Source organism: Aedes albopictus, chromosome 2, assembly GCF_035046485.1.
Source record: "Aedes albopictus strain Foshan chromosome 2, AalbF5, whole genome shotgun sequence".
Classification (NCBI taxonomy): domain Eukaryota; kingdom Metazoa; phylum Arthropoda; class Insecta; order Diptera; family Culicidae; genus Aedes; species Aedes albopictus.
In genome coordinates, this window is record NC_085137.1 from 404,327,452 (window position 1) to 404,342,764 (window position 15,313).

Below are 15,313 nucleotides of genomic sequence, written 5' to 3' on the forward strand. Positions count from 1 at the left end.
TGGATTTTTTGGAACAAACGATTACTTTTGGCGTCCAAAACAACTGTGCAAAATTTGGGAGCGATTGGTTGCGTCCCCGTATTCCGCATTGCGATTGAAATTTGTATGGAATTGAGAGTGGGAAAACGTGATTTTTTGCATTGTTCTCCTAAATTGAATTTTTTTTTTGTCTAAAACGACCCAACTAATGACGTTGAAGTATAGCTTAGGATATGCCGAAAAACTTTGCCGAAGACCACAAAGTGATCCGACACTTGTGAAAAAAGATATAACGTACAGATTGCTCAGTGGTGCTTAACATTTAACATGTAAAGGCATAACATCAATAATAAAATCTCAATTTTTGGCGTAAGTTACCAAGTGAATAACTTTTTTTCACAAGCAACGGATCACTTTGCGGTTCGGAATATCCTAGGCTATACTTTAACGTCATTAGTTAGATCGTTTTGGACAAAAAAAATCAATTCAGGAGAAAAATGCAAAAAAATCACGTTTTCCCATATTAAATTCCATACAAATTTCAATCGCAATGCGGAATACGGGGATGCAACCAATCGCTCCCAAATTTTGCACAGTTATTTTGGACGCCAATACAGATTGAAAAAGCTTTGTTCCGGGTTAATGCGATCAAATTTAAAGATTCTCCATACAACGTTCACCCACTCTAATGTTTATATATGTTTGGAATTCGTATTCGCTATTTTTTTACACCTTTTCATCTACGGACAGAGCTTGGATTTTCATCGCGAGTCACTGAGTGGTCTATGCTCAGCTTGTGCTACACTCGACGAGTATAACACATAGTGAAGCGACGTGCTCGGGAACGCTTTCCGAAATGTGCTGTTCATTCTCTTGCCCGGTTCAATACGAGAGTGAATGTGCTGAGTGAGTGAGTGAGTGAGAGAAGATGCTCGGCGACGCTAATGAAAGTGATGCATTTGGCAAGAATATTTTATTGTCATAACTCTTGGCGACACCGCCTGCAAACGTATATTCACAGTTGTTTGAAGCCAACGATGAGAGAGCATCAGAAAGTGTTACACTTAGCGATGCCCGCTCATCGATATTGGAGTATCTTCATTGTATACGTTCGTGAACCATACGACTCGACGAGAGAACATAGATACGCTTGGTAATTGAAACAAACCCAACAAAAGGGAAGAAAGACAGCTGAGTGGTTCACTTATCACTTCGGCTGCCAAACACTGTCTACGGAAGCCGTTTCAGTTATGGACGGTATCCAAGTTGATGATAGATCTTATGGCTGATTTCTTCACATCCGCTCAACTCGTAAATCTGGTTTACCCATATAGTTAAACCAGGTTGAATGCCTAGGCGGAGTGAAGAAATCGCCTCTTCCAACATATAAATGCTTGCAAGGACTTGGCCAGGTGTGTGGATCTATGTTATTGTAAATAGTAGCAAAATTTGCAATGGCAATGGATATACTTATCTCTTTGCAAAGCCAACCACGATTTGTGAAAGTGTTTATGTAATGCTATGCTATTTTTTTTTTTTTATTTTAGACGGCGGGTAATAGCACCTAAACTTAGGCATAAGGGCCAGGACAAACGGGGTAAACACTTGTGATTCATCCTTTGACAGCATGCATCAAGGAGTGACATTTACTTTCTCAGGAACGTCACTACCATCGATTTTTACGCGGTTGTGTTCATAAATCTGAGTGGTTGGTATGAGATGTCCCCATTTTATGGCTTCAATGTAGACTCAAGCTTTTCATTGATGTCTAGAGAATTTATTACAACGCTGCACATTAGGCCAGGTCACTTTAATTCTTGTAATTTGTCTCCGATGTACTGCAAGTAATAGTAATGACAAGAAAAATTATAGAAATTCAATCATTTTCCAAGATTTTTTAAATAAATGGCTCTGTAGTTTTTTACTATTTTTTATTTTTCTGAGATACACCACAACAGTATTTCAAACAGTTATGTAGGGAAAGTGGGGTAAGATGCCATTTTTCAAATGTTCATCGTTTTCAATGATAATTAGCCTAATTTGTTAGTCTTCCAAAGTGATAACAGCAACTCAACAAAATTACGTCCATCAGTTTTCGGGCATTTCCGACTCCCTTTCCCCCTCTGACCCGCTTTTTCCGTATACTCAAATGGAGTATCACCCCCCTTCCCGAAAAACGATGGTCGTCATAATTGAATGACCCCTTACATGGATAGCATAGACATCAACAACCATGCGCCTCCATGTGTGCCTTAATCTCGTTGGAAACACTTGGCTGGTAATAAAATCACCAGAAAACCTTAATTGCATGTACGAAAAACCGGAAGTTGGCAATTTTCATTGAAAATCAAAATATTTTTCGAGGGTTTGGCGGCCTAGCTTCCAGAAGAATGTATGATGCAAACACATCTTGACACCATTCACCTATAGTAATGATCAAGTCCCATTCAGGAATGATTTTATGAGTTGTACCATTTTATCCCATCTTGGCATTTTGGGCTTTGTTCCCCTATAAGCCATTCTTGTTTGAACTCGTGGCAATACTGTGCATTAAGAACATTACTCATGATAGACTAAGCAATTTGCAGTGAAATGTGAAAAGAAACAGTAAACATATCGGAGGAACACATGGGAATCCCATGTCTGCCTTCGAAGAAGAAATCCAAAACATTCTTGTTGCACAACGTTGACTATAGTACTTAACACTTCCATACAAATCTATGAAACTGAAATTCTACGTCAGACATGCCTACCTAATGATGTAATAGTAGTTTCGTTGAATCATTTATTACACGCCAAGGCAGTTCTTCCGCCCATCTCACACGCTTTGATGGCTTTGCATCAACTCAAATATTCCAAGCGCGATGCTCTATGATTCCAAACCAACTCCCACTTCCACCACACCCAGCTGCATCGAAAAAAAAACAAACTTTGAATTAACAAACATCTTTCCGTCTTTCTTCTGGCAGGACTTGCATTCGTTTCTTGCCGAGTTCGAGTGCACCGGCCGTGTCGCCACGAGTGAAAATGAACAGCACTCGCCATCGGTTGATACGCGAGCTGAATCGATTAGCGTCCACTTCGGCCACATCGTCAGCCCCCTCGGCCCCGCAGACCACCGCCCAGAGCACCGCCGCCGCCTCCGCCACTCAACAGAGCAACAAAATCCCCAGTTCCAGCTATGCCACCAGCACCTGTCCCCACATGATGGACGTGGCCTCGGTTGCCGTCAATAGCCGGCTTCACCCCGCCGCCACCGCAGCACACATCCAGCAGCAGGCCCCACCGACGATCAAACTGGAAAACGCTCGACCCTACTCGGAGGTTCCCGGCCCGAAACCACTGCCGATTCTGGGCAACACTTGGCGGTAAGTTTCCACAATCTGACCTGGGCATGGTAACTGCAGATGAAACTTGTAATCAGATAACGTGATATGCTAGGCCTATATCATAGATAAATTAAGTTATCAATTCTAGAAAAAAAAAACAAGTTGTAGTGCATTGATGAGATTCGAACTCACTACTGTGAATTTATTAGACCAATGCTTCATCCTGCTAACCCATGGCACAGAAAACCGCATCGAATATTGAAAATTGAGGCCACAGCTATTTTCTTCATCAAATCAGCCATTCTCAGACTCAGTGACCTTCAAAGAAAATAAAAATTTTGTTTTCACTTCCTACTGGGATCACCAACCGAACCGCAAACGTTGATCCTTTGTCCTTTCGCTCATTAAAATTCCAAAAAGTTGCGGTCTTTATGCGACTGCAAACTTCTGGTTTTGCGTCAATCGCGAAAGAGATTCTTCCCGATTGTAGAAACCAGTTTTGCTTGTTTGCCAATGACGCCAAATTTCGGGAAATATTCTGCGGCGGGTTCTTATCGAATGACGTTATTCGATCTGCGAAAAAGATCACTAACCACTAAAATACACCTCTACCTACATCACCGCACCGTGTGACTCAAGGTTGAATCGATTTCGCCCGCCCGCCAGTCTCCAACAGGGGAAAGCATTACCGATGCGACTTCCTGAACGGCGCAATCAGAGCGTGAAAACAGAGCTAAATGGCCTACACGATGGGGGCTTACGTGACGGCGATGGTTTGGTTAGTCAGACGAATAATCGAAATCGAAGCTTGGAAGCGATCGTGCACGATGCTTCCTGGGGTTCCCGGGTGGGCTTTTGCGATCAATAGGCTTATGTAAATTATGGTATGGAGAAATGTTGTTGGACGAACTAGATGTTAGTTTTATTGATTGTCTCAATTTTCTTGATTAATTTTTCCTATAAGGCCGTTACAAATATTTATTTGACTTTTTGTCCCATCACTCTTTGGCTGGTTGAGGGGGGGATAAAAATAATAAAGCATTTAATCCGAAAGATAATAAAAACTCATCGGATCCGGCCAAAATTTTTTGAAGAGGGGGAGACAAAAAGTCAAAATTAAATTTGTATCCGCCTAATTGCAATGAAAATAAAAATTTAGAAGAATAAGAATCGCTCATACGTGATTTCCAAAATTGTTTAAAATTGTTTTACATATATCCAAGTTTGTAAAGGTTTTTGATCCACGGTTCAAAAACTTAGAATTTCAAGAAAAAAGTTTTGTGTATGATAAATCACTATATTCTTTTCTCAATTTGCAATTCTCACACAATCACTTCAGCAGGACAAACTTGATGACAAGATGATGTTGTAAAATATAAAACAAAAGAGAAGCAAACAATTATTCTGCCGTATTCTGTTAAGTGATTTAGGGTCGATCTCATCATCTCAGCTTAACCGGCAGGCTAGGCTAACCCATATAGTTAAACCTGGTTTAATACTTAAGCCAGGGTAAAGAAACCGCCCCTAATCGTCATTCCAATTCTCGACTTCTTTTGGTATCAAACTGGTAGAATAATAATACTTTGGTGTACCAACCTGTTATATAAGGATGTAAAATCTAGTTATAATATATCATATCTGCGGGCTAGGCGGCGGATGCAGCGAGCACGATCAGAGGAAGAGCGAAACGAACGGCAGGTGATTTTCGCCGCTGCAAAAGCCGCGCTTAAGACCGAGATAAGAGCAAGCAAAAAGGCCTGCTTTGAGGGTCTCTGTCAGAGTGCCAATACGAACCCGTGGGGTGACGCCTATAGGATCGTTATGGCCAAGACGAGAGGTGTGATGGCTCCTACAGAGCAATCTCCAGAGATGTTGGAGGGAATCATTGGAGGACTTTTTCCGCGTCATGATCCTTATCCTTGGCCTCCTTTCGTAGGATAGCCGAGGACTGGGGCTGGCGATGAGGAGAGGGTCACCGATGTGGAACTTGTGGGGATAGCTAAGTCCCTTAGCGTAGGTAAGGCCCCAGGTCCGGACGGAGTTCCGAACCTGGCCTTAAAAGTAGCCATTGCAGAGGCTCCCGAGATGTTCAAGTCTGCTATGCAGAAATGCCTGGACGAGAGAGTTTTCCCAGAAGCTTGGAAGAGGCAGAGCCTGGTACTATTGCCAAAGGCGGGGAAACCACCCGGAGACCCGTCGGCATATAGACCAATATGCTTGATTGACACGGCGGGGAAGGTGCTCGAAAAGATCATCCTCAATAGAATGTTGAGGTTCACCGAGGGCGAAAATGGTCTTTCGAGCAACCAGGCTTCCGGAAGGGGAGGTCCACCGTAGACGCTATCTTGTCGGTTACAAAAACTGCCGAGAAAGCACTCGAACCTAAGAGGAGGGGAATTCGCTTCTGTGCGGTAGTGACTCTGGATGTAAAGAATGCGTTCAATAGCGCCAGCTGGTCTGCTATTGCCGATGCGCTCTTGCGTTTGGGGATACCGGGGTACCTACAAGATTCTCGAAAGCTACTTCCAGAATCGCGTACTAGTTTACGACACGGAGGTGGGTCGGAAGTGCTTTCACATAACCTCAGGAGTCCCGCAAGGTTCCATCCTGGGTCCGGTGTTATGGAATGTCATGTACGACGAGGTGTTAAGGTTAGAGTACCCAGTGGGAATGGAGATTGTCGGATTTGCCGACGACATTACGCTCGAAGTCTACGGTGAAACGATCGAGGAGGTGAAGTTGACTACCGACCACTCGATCAAGGTTGTGGAGGTGTGGATGCGGTCCAGGAAACTGGAGCTGGCTCACCACAAGACAGAGGTGACGGTTGTTAACAACCGGAAGTCGGAGCAGCAGACGGAGATCAGTGTAGGAGAGTGCACTATCCTGTCAAAGCGCTCCGTCAAACACTTGGACGTGATGATCGACGATAAGCTTACCTTCGGTAGCCACGTCGATTATGCCTGTAAAAGAGCCTCCATAGCTATTGCGGCACTGTCCCGGATGATGTCCAATAGCTCTGCGGTGTATGCCAGTAAGCGCAAGCTTCTGGCTAGTGTTGCTACGTCCATACTTAGGTATGGTGGCCCGGAGTGGGGCACCGCGCTAAGTACTGAATGCTACCGACGGAAGCTGGAAAGTACTTACAGGCTTATGTGCCTGAGGATTGCGAGCGCGTACCGTACCGTGTCACACGACGCTCTCTGCGTCATTACTGGTATGGTGCCTATCAGCATTCCTATCAGTGAGGACATGGAGTGCTTCGAAATGCGCGGCAAGAGAGGCATACGCAGGACTGCCAGGATGGCCTCTATGGTCAAATGGCAGCGCGCGTGGAACAGTTCCACCAAAGGAAGGTGGACCCATAGGTTGATACCGAGGGTAGATAGTTAGATTAATAGGCGCCATAGGGAAGCGACACAGGTCCTTACAGGTCATGGTTACTTCCGACAGTATCTACACCGTTTCGCGGATTCTCCCAAATGCCCAGTGTGCAATGGTTTAGAGGAAACGGCGGAACACGTTTTGTTCGTGTGCCCACGTTTTCGCACAATGCGTGACCGCATGCTTGCCACATGCGGGGAGGACACAAACCCGGACAACTTGGTCCAGAGGATGTGTAGGGATGAGTTTGGCTGGAACGCCGTTTCAACGGCAATCACCCATATCGTTCGTCTAGGAGCTACAGAGGAGGTGGCGCGTGGACTCGGAGAATGGCTAGTCCAGATGCAGTACAAGAGGTGGTCCAGGGGTTCGGAGTCGGCTTCGTAGGTCATACCGGTGCCCTGCGGTCGAGATCGACCCTTACAGCGATTAAGTGGCCGCGGAGAGGAAGTCCCGGTGGCGGTGCTGTCGTGGCGTCGGTCTACTGGGTTGGATCCGAGCCCGCGGTTGGAAAGGGGTCTCCGGCAAGGGTCGGGGTAGGTGAGAACCTGCTGTCTGCAACCTTCGGGTGCATCTGATAGGGCCTGAAGGGTAGTGATACCCTTCCTTATGGACAGGTCAGATCGGGTTGCACGTGGGCATCAGTTCTTGATGTCTGCCAAGCAGTTGGGCGCGGGCGAGGTTGACCCTGCCCGCCTTCCAAGGACAAAGGGAGTGGCGAGGACCACTCAGGAAACTGGCTAAGCGCCAGCATGTTACCGTGATGAACTCTCCAGAGCGAGTCATCGATGTTCGTTGCTGCTAGGCTACGCAGTTAACCTTGAGGGTGCGATGTGTACTAGCCCCTCTCTGAAGCAATACTTTCTTGGTGGTTCCGGAAAGACGTAGGGTTTGGCGACCATAGGAATGTGTATAGTGGGTACGAGGAGAGAGTAGTCCTGGCATTTACTATTGTTGTAGAAGACGGCCTCAGCCCCACACTACCCTATCCTTGATATTATGGTGTCTGTTTGCAGATTATCCCCCTATGGTTTAAAAGAAAAAAGGGGTACCAGTGGGCTTCCAAGAGAGTTTCAATGGATTTCAAATGGTTTCAGAGAATTACATGTGGGATCGGAAGCGGTTTCCGGGAGTTTCAGGAAGCTTTCAAGGCGAGCGCGGTTTCAAGGCGTACATTAAGTTTCATAAAACCTCCTAGAATACCCAATAACACTTTTTAATATATATCTCTATTGAAGAGATTTTTAGGCCTAGACTAGTTCATCTCAGGACCCACGCTTTACTTCCCTTCCGAATGAAGAACTCACATTTTGTGAGTTTGTCGGGAGTGGGAATCAATTCAATTCGGTTTGATAGTCATGTGCTCTAACCATCCAACCGGGTCCACTCCCCCTGTAACACCTGGAAATTCCCAGAAACTATCTGGAACCCCTTAGCAACGTTTCTGCCACTCTCTGAAACTCTTTGAAACCCCATAGAACACCGTTGGAACCCCCTAAAACGTCCCTCAATCTCCCTGAAACCACCTGAAACCCGAAATCTCATGGAACGTCCATGACACTCCCTGTAACACCGCCTAAAAGCCCCAGGACCCATAATCTCCCGAAATCTCCTGGATTGCCTCTGAAACTCTTGTAATGCCCTGAGACCCTCTCGAACACTCCTGGAACAATCTTGAAACACCCCTGGAATGTCCTTTAAACCCCCTGAAACCACCATGAACATCCCTGGGACACCCCTGAAACCCCTTGAGAACCCTTCTTGAAACGCTTCTGACACGCCCTGAAATGTTTTGCCAACTGGCTAAAAGTGTTTATTTTATGTGTTATTGTTTTTAAGAGGCCTCCGCGGTTCCAGGTGTTCCGGAGCGGCCACATCAGTTGATACATACTTCAGTCATTTTTTTCTGCCCCATTATCTCGAAATCATGAAGATTGATGCGTCGTACGGCATGTTTTGGTTACAAATCAGAAATGTCTCCGATGACACCCCCGTGGAACCTATGTTAGATGTTCAGGGGTAGCCGGGTAGCCGTTTTCATCCATGATTCTCCATAGCTTTGCGAGGTCGATACTGTCGTATGCCGCCTCGAAGTCGATGAACAGGTGGTGATCTGGGACCTGGTATTCACGGCATTTCTGGATGATTTGCCGTACGGTGAAGATCTGGTCTATTGTCGACCGGCCGTCGATCAAGCTGGCTTGAACTTCCCACGAACTCATTCGTTTCAGGTGACAGACGACGGAAGATGATCTGGGGTAGTACTGTGTAGGCAACATTCAAAATGGTGATCGCTCTGAAGTTCTTACATTCCCAATGGTCGCCTTTCTTGCGCATGGGACAAATTACCACTTCCTTCCACTCCTTCGGTAACTGTTCGGTTGCAGTTGCGTTGCTGGATGCGTTGCTGGATGCGTTGAGCTTCTGGTACAACTTCCGTGTTTCTTGTAAACGGCACAGCAGTTCCATTTATTCGCACTCCACTTCTTCCAGGTGGCGCTTTTTATCCCGAAAGAAGAGGATCTGCCGTTTCCACTTCTATTTGTAACGTTCCACGTTCTGCCGGGTCCCTTGCTGCAGCCTTACCGTCCGCGCTGCGTTCTTCTCTTCCAAAACCGTTCGGCACTCTTCGTCGAGCCATTTATTCCATCGATTCCGTTCCACGAAACCGATGGTGCTCCCGGCTGTGTCTTTGATGGCTGCTTTCACTGTACTCCAGCAGTCCTCTAGAGGGGCCTCATCGAGCTCGCCCTCGTCTGGCAACTCGGCCTCGAGATTCCGCGCGTATGCTGAAAAAAAAAAAATATCCACTGCTTGCCCAACTACTGTGAAGCTCGAAGGGTTGACCGTGTTTACATCCAACGATTTTACCTTGTTGACGTTCATGGTGAGACCTGCTACCGAGGAGCGATTGGCAAGATCATCGAGCTCTGCATATCAGAGCGCCGTTGAGCTAGGAGAGCAACGTCATCAGCCAATGCTCCATGGTAATGGGCTGCCACAGCTACCCACGAGTTGATTCTCGATCAACCGCACCTACCACCAGGATCTCGTCGGTTACGATGAGAAACAGTATTGGTGATAGGATACATCCTTGCCTAACTCCAGAAACGACCCGGATAGGATCGGACAAGATACTGCTGTGCAGTTCTCTGCACGAAAATGAGGACTCCCCACATATGTTCTTGATTGAGACGGTTGAAAGATTTTTCGTAATCAATGAATACCAGGTAGAGAGATTCTTGGAGATATGTCTTTTACAAAATCAGACAAGCATGTACAGGGGGGCCATATAGCCGAGGCGGTAAACGCACGGGTATTCAGCATGACCATGCTGAGGGTGACGGGTTCGATTCCCGGTCGGTCCAGGATCTTTTCGTAAAGGAAATTTCCTTGACTTCCTTGGGCATAGAGTATCATTGTAGTATGGTCATTGGCAGAGGAAGCTCTCAGTTAATAACTGTGGAAGTACTCATAGAACCCTAAGCTGAGAAGCAGGCTTTGTACCAGTGAGGAAGTTACGCCAAGAAGAAGAAGAAGAAGAAGAACAAGCATGTACAATCGTACTGCGTTCTACGGAGGTTGAATTGCTCTTAGAGTTTTCGTCTCGTAAAGTATCTTGCCTTGATTTATTTAGCCGGATCAGGTAGCGACCTTTGAAGTTATTTTTGTTTTTTCTAGCCTCACATTTTTAAAGATAATCGTTGGAGCTGAAATACAGTCTTCGCTCATGCTGATTTATTTTATGACTAAAATGGAACCCCAAAAAGGCTCGAGGCGATTTTTTTTTCATGTAGTCGTGACCCAGCCACGCCCAAAAGAAAACAATGATAAGAAACAAATCAGACAGCGTTTTAATCCTGTATTTCTGCATACAATCGGTACAGCATTCATATGACTAGTTGGTTCGTACGGTTTAATGCTACTTCTTTCAACCTTGGACTTGATCCCTCCTTATAAGTAATCTCTAACTAGACCCAACCAAATGCGTCAAACATCCAAAACAATGCTACCTCAGGTTCGAATTCACGGTACGCAACCTTGAACTTGCCCCTCTAGCGTGTTCCAAGCGGCAACCAACAGCTTCCATTCACGTAAACTGCCAACTGGACGAATGATGTCAAACATTGTCCAAATTTTTCGCCATTGTGAATTAGGCAGTGACGCACTTCGACCAGCTAACTGACCGACTGACTGGGGCGGACGAAACGGATGCGCGGTAGAAACAGTTGGGAAAACTAGTTTTGTTTGGCCGAAACGGAACCAAGTTTCATTTCGTTTGGTTTGTGGTTTGAGTACCGACTAATTAACATCTGTCTAGCTCAATGCAGCGGAAAATTAGCGGCGTGCTAATCAGTCTGACTACAGCAACCTTTGCGCGGTTTACGTTCCGTTACTAATATGGAAATTGTGTCTTTCAAAGAATCTCTCAGACAGTTGTAGCTGATGGATGCTTATCTGAACTCTCGTACCGAAAAAAATGTCTGTTAGTATATTTTTAATGTGATAATCAATAAATACACATTAATTTTAAACCTCAACCGACACATCGTTTAACAGTTTTTTTTTTTAATTTTCTTCCAGCGTTTTCCCCATCATCGGCCAGTACAAAATCTCCGATGTGGCGATGATATCGTTTCTGCTGCACGAGCACTTCGGCCGGATAGTGCGACTAGGGGGCCTCATCGGTCGGCCCGATCTGCTGTTCGTGTACGATGCTGATGAAATTGAAAAGGTATGTCATGGACCCCCCGAATACGTACATCTATATGATTTTAAGGTCTAGCCCAAAAACCGTTGCTGCTGCCGGCTTCGGATAGAGTATGAATATTCATAATCTTAATCATATATGATCGCATGGTAACGGAGGGATCCTAGAGAAGCGTAAGCTAGCACATATGATCATGTGTGAAGATACGCGAAAATATGTGAAACTGATTTGAATTTGTAGTGTTCGTCACACAAAAATAGTACCAGAAGAACCGGTTCGACACATAGTCAAATATGTGCATAGCCAGGTTCTTGAACCGAATGACGACAGCTGTTGATTGTGTTCATGTTCAGCGATGTGAAGAATTACAATTTTAAATGTGAAACAATTTTACAGTAATCAAGATATTTTAATTTGACTGCAGCCAACTATTGTCTTCATTATTGTTTTGTTTGCATTGCATTGTGCATTAGCGTGGTTCAAAAAATCGTTTTTGCTCCACACCGCTTATTCGATTCCTGATCAGAGTACATGCCTTCTCCCAAAATTTGAGCTCATTTGGTTGAAAATTGAGAGTGCACAAGCCCTTCAAAATTTGAATGGGAATTACTATGGGAAAACGATGTTTTTCATTCAATCGACCGTAACATTTCCCCAAGTGACCTAGAGAGTTAGTTGGTACTCCTAGGCTACTCTATCAGCTACAACTATGCCGAAGACCGCATTCAAATCGGACGCCTCAATAATTAGTTATCGACTAGGGATGTAGTACCGGTAGAACCGGTACCAAAAATCCCGGTATTACCAATAACCCGGTATTAATTGGTCAATTTTTGGTATCGAAATACCGGTAATGACTGAGCATTGGTACCGGTACTTTCGGTACTGGGAGACCTCTCCCGAAGTGTTGAAATCCGGTCATTAGTATAGCCAATATGCAATAGAAATAAACGAAAACATTTAAAAACTACTATGACAAATCAACATTTAATATATGAAACCTTTTTGCTATTCCAGCATATCATAACAGTAATTGGTTTATTGAACGTTGTATGTTGGAAATAGATTTACTAGCTTTTAATAAAACTTGTTAGATTAGGGTTTCTTGTTATTCTTCAGTTTTTAATAAGGAATTCAGTTTAATATAAATCAGTTTAATCTTCTTCTGTCTGTACATAGCATCGATCTATCTGATTTTGCTATATGTAAGATTGTTAAGCAATAGCTCTAAAACAGTTTCATACAACTAATTTCTTTCTTTATTTTTCATAGATCTATACTTGCTGTTCAATTTAGAATGTCGTAGTTAGATTTTAAGGGGCTGTCCATTAATTACGTAAGGGTTATTGGGCTCTCATACAAAAAATCTTACAAGGGGGGTGGGGGTGTCGAAAAATCGTAAAAAATCCCTTACGTAATTAATGGACAGCCCCTTATGACATACCTGAAAACCGGAATTCACGAGAGTCTGGTAAACGCTACGGATAAGACAGATACAGCGAGAGTAACTCTTTTATCGAAGTGTTGCTCAGAATTCCTCTGGATAACTCTGGATGACTCTGGGTTTCCCTAAGTGTTGCTTAACACCTGTGAAAAACCGATTTGCCGCTTCGTAGCGACGTTTCTGAATGGATTCGAACAAAAAAAACTTACTCAGGATTGTTCAGAGTTGCTCCGGATTTGACACTGCAGTCTTGCCCCTAGGGTAAATGGTAGATTTTATTGTACAAAATATATACATATATATTTTTTATCTGTATTAACGAGATTTTTAGCCCTAGGCTAGTTCATCTCGGAACCCACGCTTTACTTCCCTTCCGAAGGAAGAACTCACATTTTGCGAGATTGTCGGGAGTGGGATTCGATCCCAGGTCCTCGGCGTGATAGTCAAGTGTTCTAACCACCACACCAGATCCGCTCCCTTGTACAAAATAGATTGCTCTTCATTTTAGTGAAAATTTTCGAGTACCGGTATTTTACCGGTACTGTGATCCTCAGTACCGAAATACTGGTACTCACCAAAAGTGGTCGGTACTGCGACCCCTATTATCGACTTGTATCCAACTGGACAAACTTTTACAGTGATTCTCCAGCTTTCCAGCAGGCAACATTTCTGCATATGGCGCCAAAGATAGCAAACTGAAATCATGGCTGCTATGTTTCACTGCAAAATGCAGTGATGCCCACCGAAAAGTTAAACCATCATTAGTAAAGTTTTCGATTCTGGATAAAAATCGATAGCTTATTAATGAGGCGTCTGATTTAAATGCGGTCTTCGGCAAAGTTGTAGCTGATAGAGTAGCCTAGGATTACCAAGGGTCAACTAACCCTCTAGAGCACTTGAGGAAATGCTACGGTGGATTGAATGAAAAACATCGTTTTCCCATAGTAATTTCCATACAAACTTTGAAGGGCTTGTGCAGTCTCAATTTTCAACCAAATGATCTCAAATTTTGAGGGAAGGCATATAATCTGGTTAGGGATCCAATAAGCGGTGTGAAGCAAAAACGAGTTTTTGAACCACGCTATTATGCATAGTGCAACAGACTGAGTCTCGTCGTCTCAGAAGAACTTTATGATTTGGTATAGCTGGGATTTTTTTTTTATTATCGTAGAATTGGTACGAAGCTTCTCAGAATATGATAATTCTGTAAAATTTTCAAGATCTGGTTTTTCTCCGTTCCTTCATTTTTTTTCAATTTCAATCTGAATCTCAATTTCAAAGCTGAATTGAGAAGCGTTATTCCTCTATAGTTCGTGCACATCAGTCGGTGCCCTTTCTTGTATAGAGGGCAAATTAGACCATCCAAGCAACAAGCATGCAGTTCTTTCACTTCACATATCTTCAATATACACTAAAGTTTTTTTTATACGACGGTGATGGTACAGCGTAAAAAAACGTCGTAAAAAAGTCAAGTCACGTTAGACGTGATCCTGACTATTTTGCGCGTGTTTTTAAAAAACCCGATTTTTTTACGACGTTTTTTGAAATAACGCGGTACCGCGTAAAAAAAAACACGTAAAAAAACCGCGTAAAAAACTTCAGTGTATCAATACCATCAATACAGCGGGTTGCAACTGCTCACTACCATACTTAACCCTAGGCGTGCATTGGGAAAGTTCATCTTTCCCAGCAGTCTCGTTATTTAACCCTTAAATGATTGTCTGGACCTCGTCGTCACAGCCTGTCCGTCGTAGTCGATTCGAATTCTATCTGTCGTTCTTCAATTATACAGCAAAACCTTGAAGTGCTCTTTCCACCTGGCAGCCACCATTGTTTAATTTGACAAAAGGTTTTCGTCACGTTCGTTGCACATGACGGGAGTAGGCGCTGTTTTTCTCCACACGACATTGCCAGTTTTGTAAAATCTCCGCATACTATTATGTTCCATTCTGTCTTGCACTTGAGCAATCTCATTATCACATTTTCCTCATGCTCTCTCTCTCTCTCTCTCTCTCTATTTTGGGGTAGATTGCGTGCAAAGTAGGTGGTACATACTAATGACCACTCTCTGGCAGCAGCAAAGTTGACTAATCTCAGGCCGTGGTCATTACCCAAGTATCATTTTAAGATTTAAAATGTTCTATAAGCAGTTTTCATGACAAATTTTTTGCTAATAAAGTTAACTATTCTATTACAACCTTCTGACAACCGCTCTAAGAACGCCTTTCGACCAAGTGGACCACACTTATTGAGGTTTTCAAAGAAACATTATGAGCAACAATAAGAACGCAACAAAACCAACATGGTGTTCATTTTTGTTCGAACAACTTTGACGTTCAGTATTCATTCAATTGTACTAGAAAAGGTAAACAAACTAGCGTTCTCATCGAAACCATCATGGAATCGATGTTCCACGATAATTCCGAACTGATATTCGTAATAGTATGTGACTCTGGTGGTGGTTTC

General features: G+C 43.9%; 1 protein-coding gene across 4 annotated transcripts in view; it reads left to right on the plus strand.

The window, feature by feature from the left end:
- The window catches only part of LOC109407940 (probable cytochrome P450 301a1, mitochondrial), an 88,548-nt gene that overhangs the window by 51,975 nt on the left and 21,260 nt on the right, over window positions 1-15,313 (plus strand). For all 4 annotated transcript variants that reach the window (XM_062853348.1, XM_029860887.2, XM_029860889.2 and 1 more), the window contains exons 2-3: window positions 2,949-3,347; window positions 11,277-11,427. In XM_062853348.1, coding sequence (XP_062709332.1) covers window positions 3,007-3,347; window positions 11,277-11,427 — 492 coding nt within the window. In that variant the 5' untranslated portion in view covers window positions 2,949-3,006. The remainder of the gene's footprint in view (window positions 1-2,948; window positions 3,348-11,276; window positions 11,428-15,313) is intronic.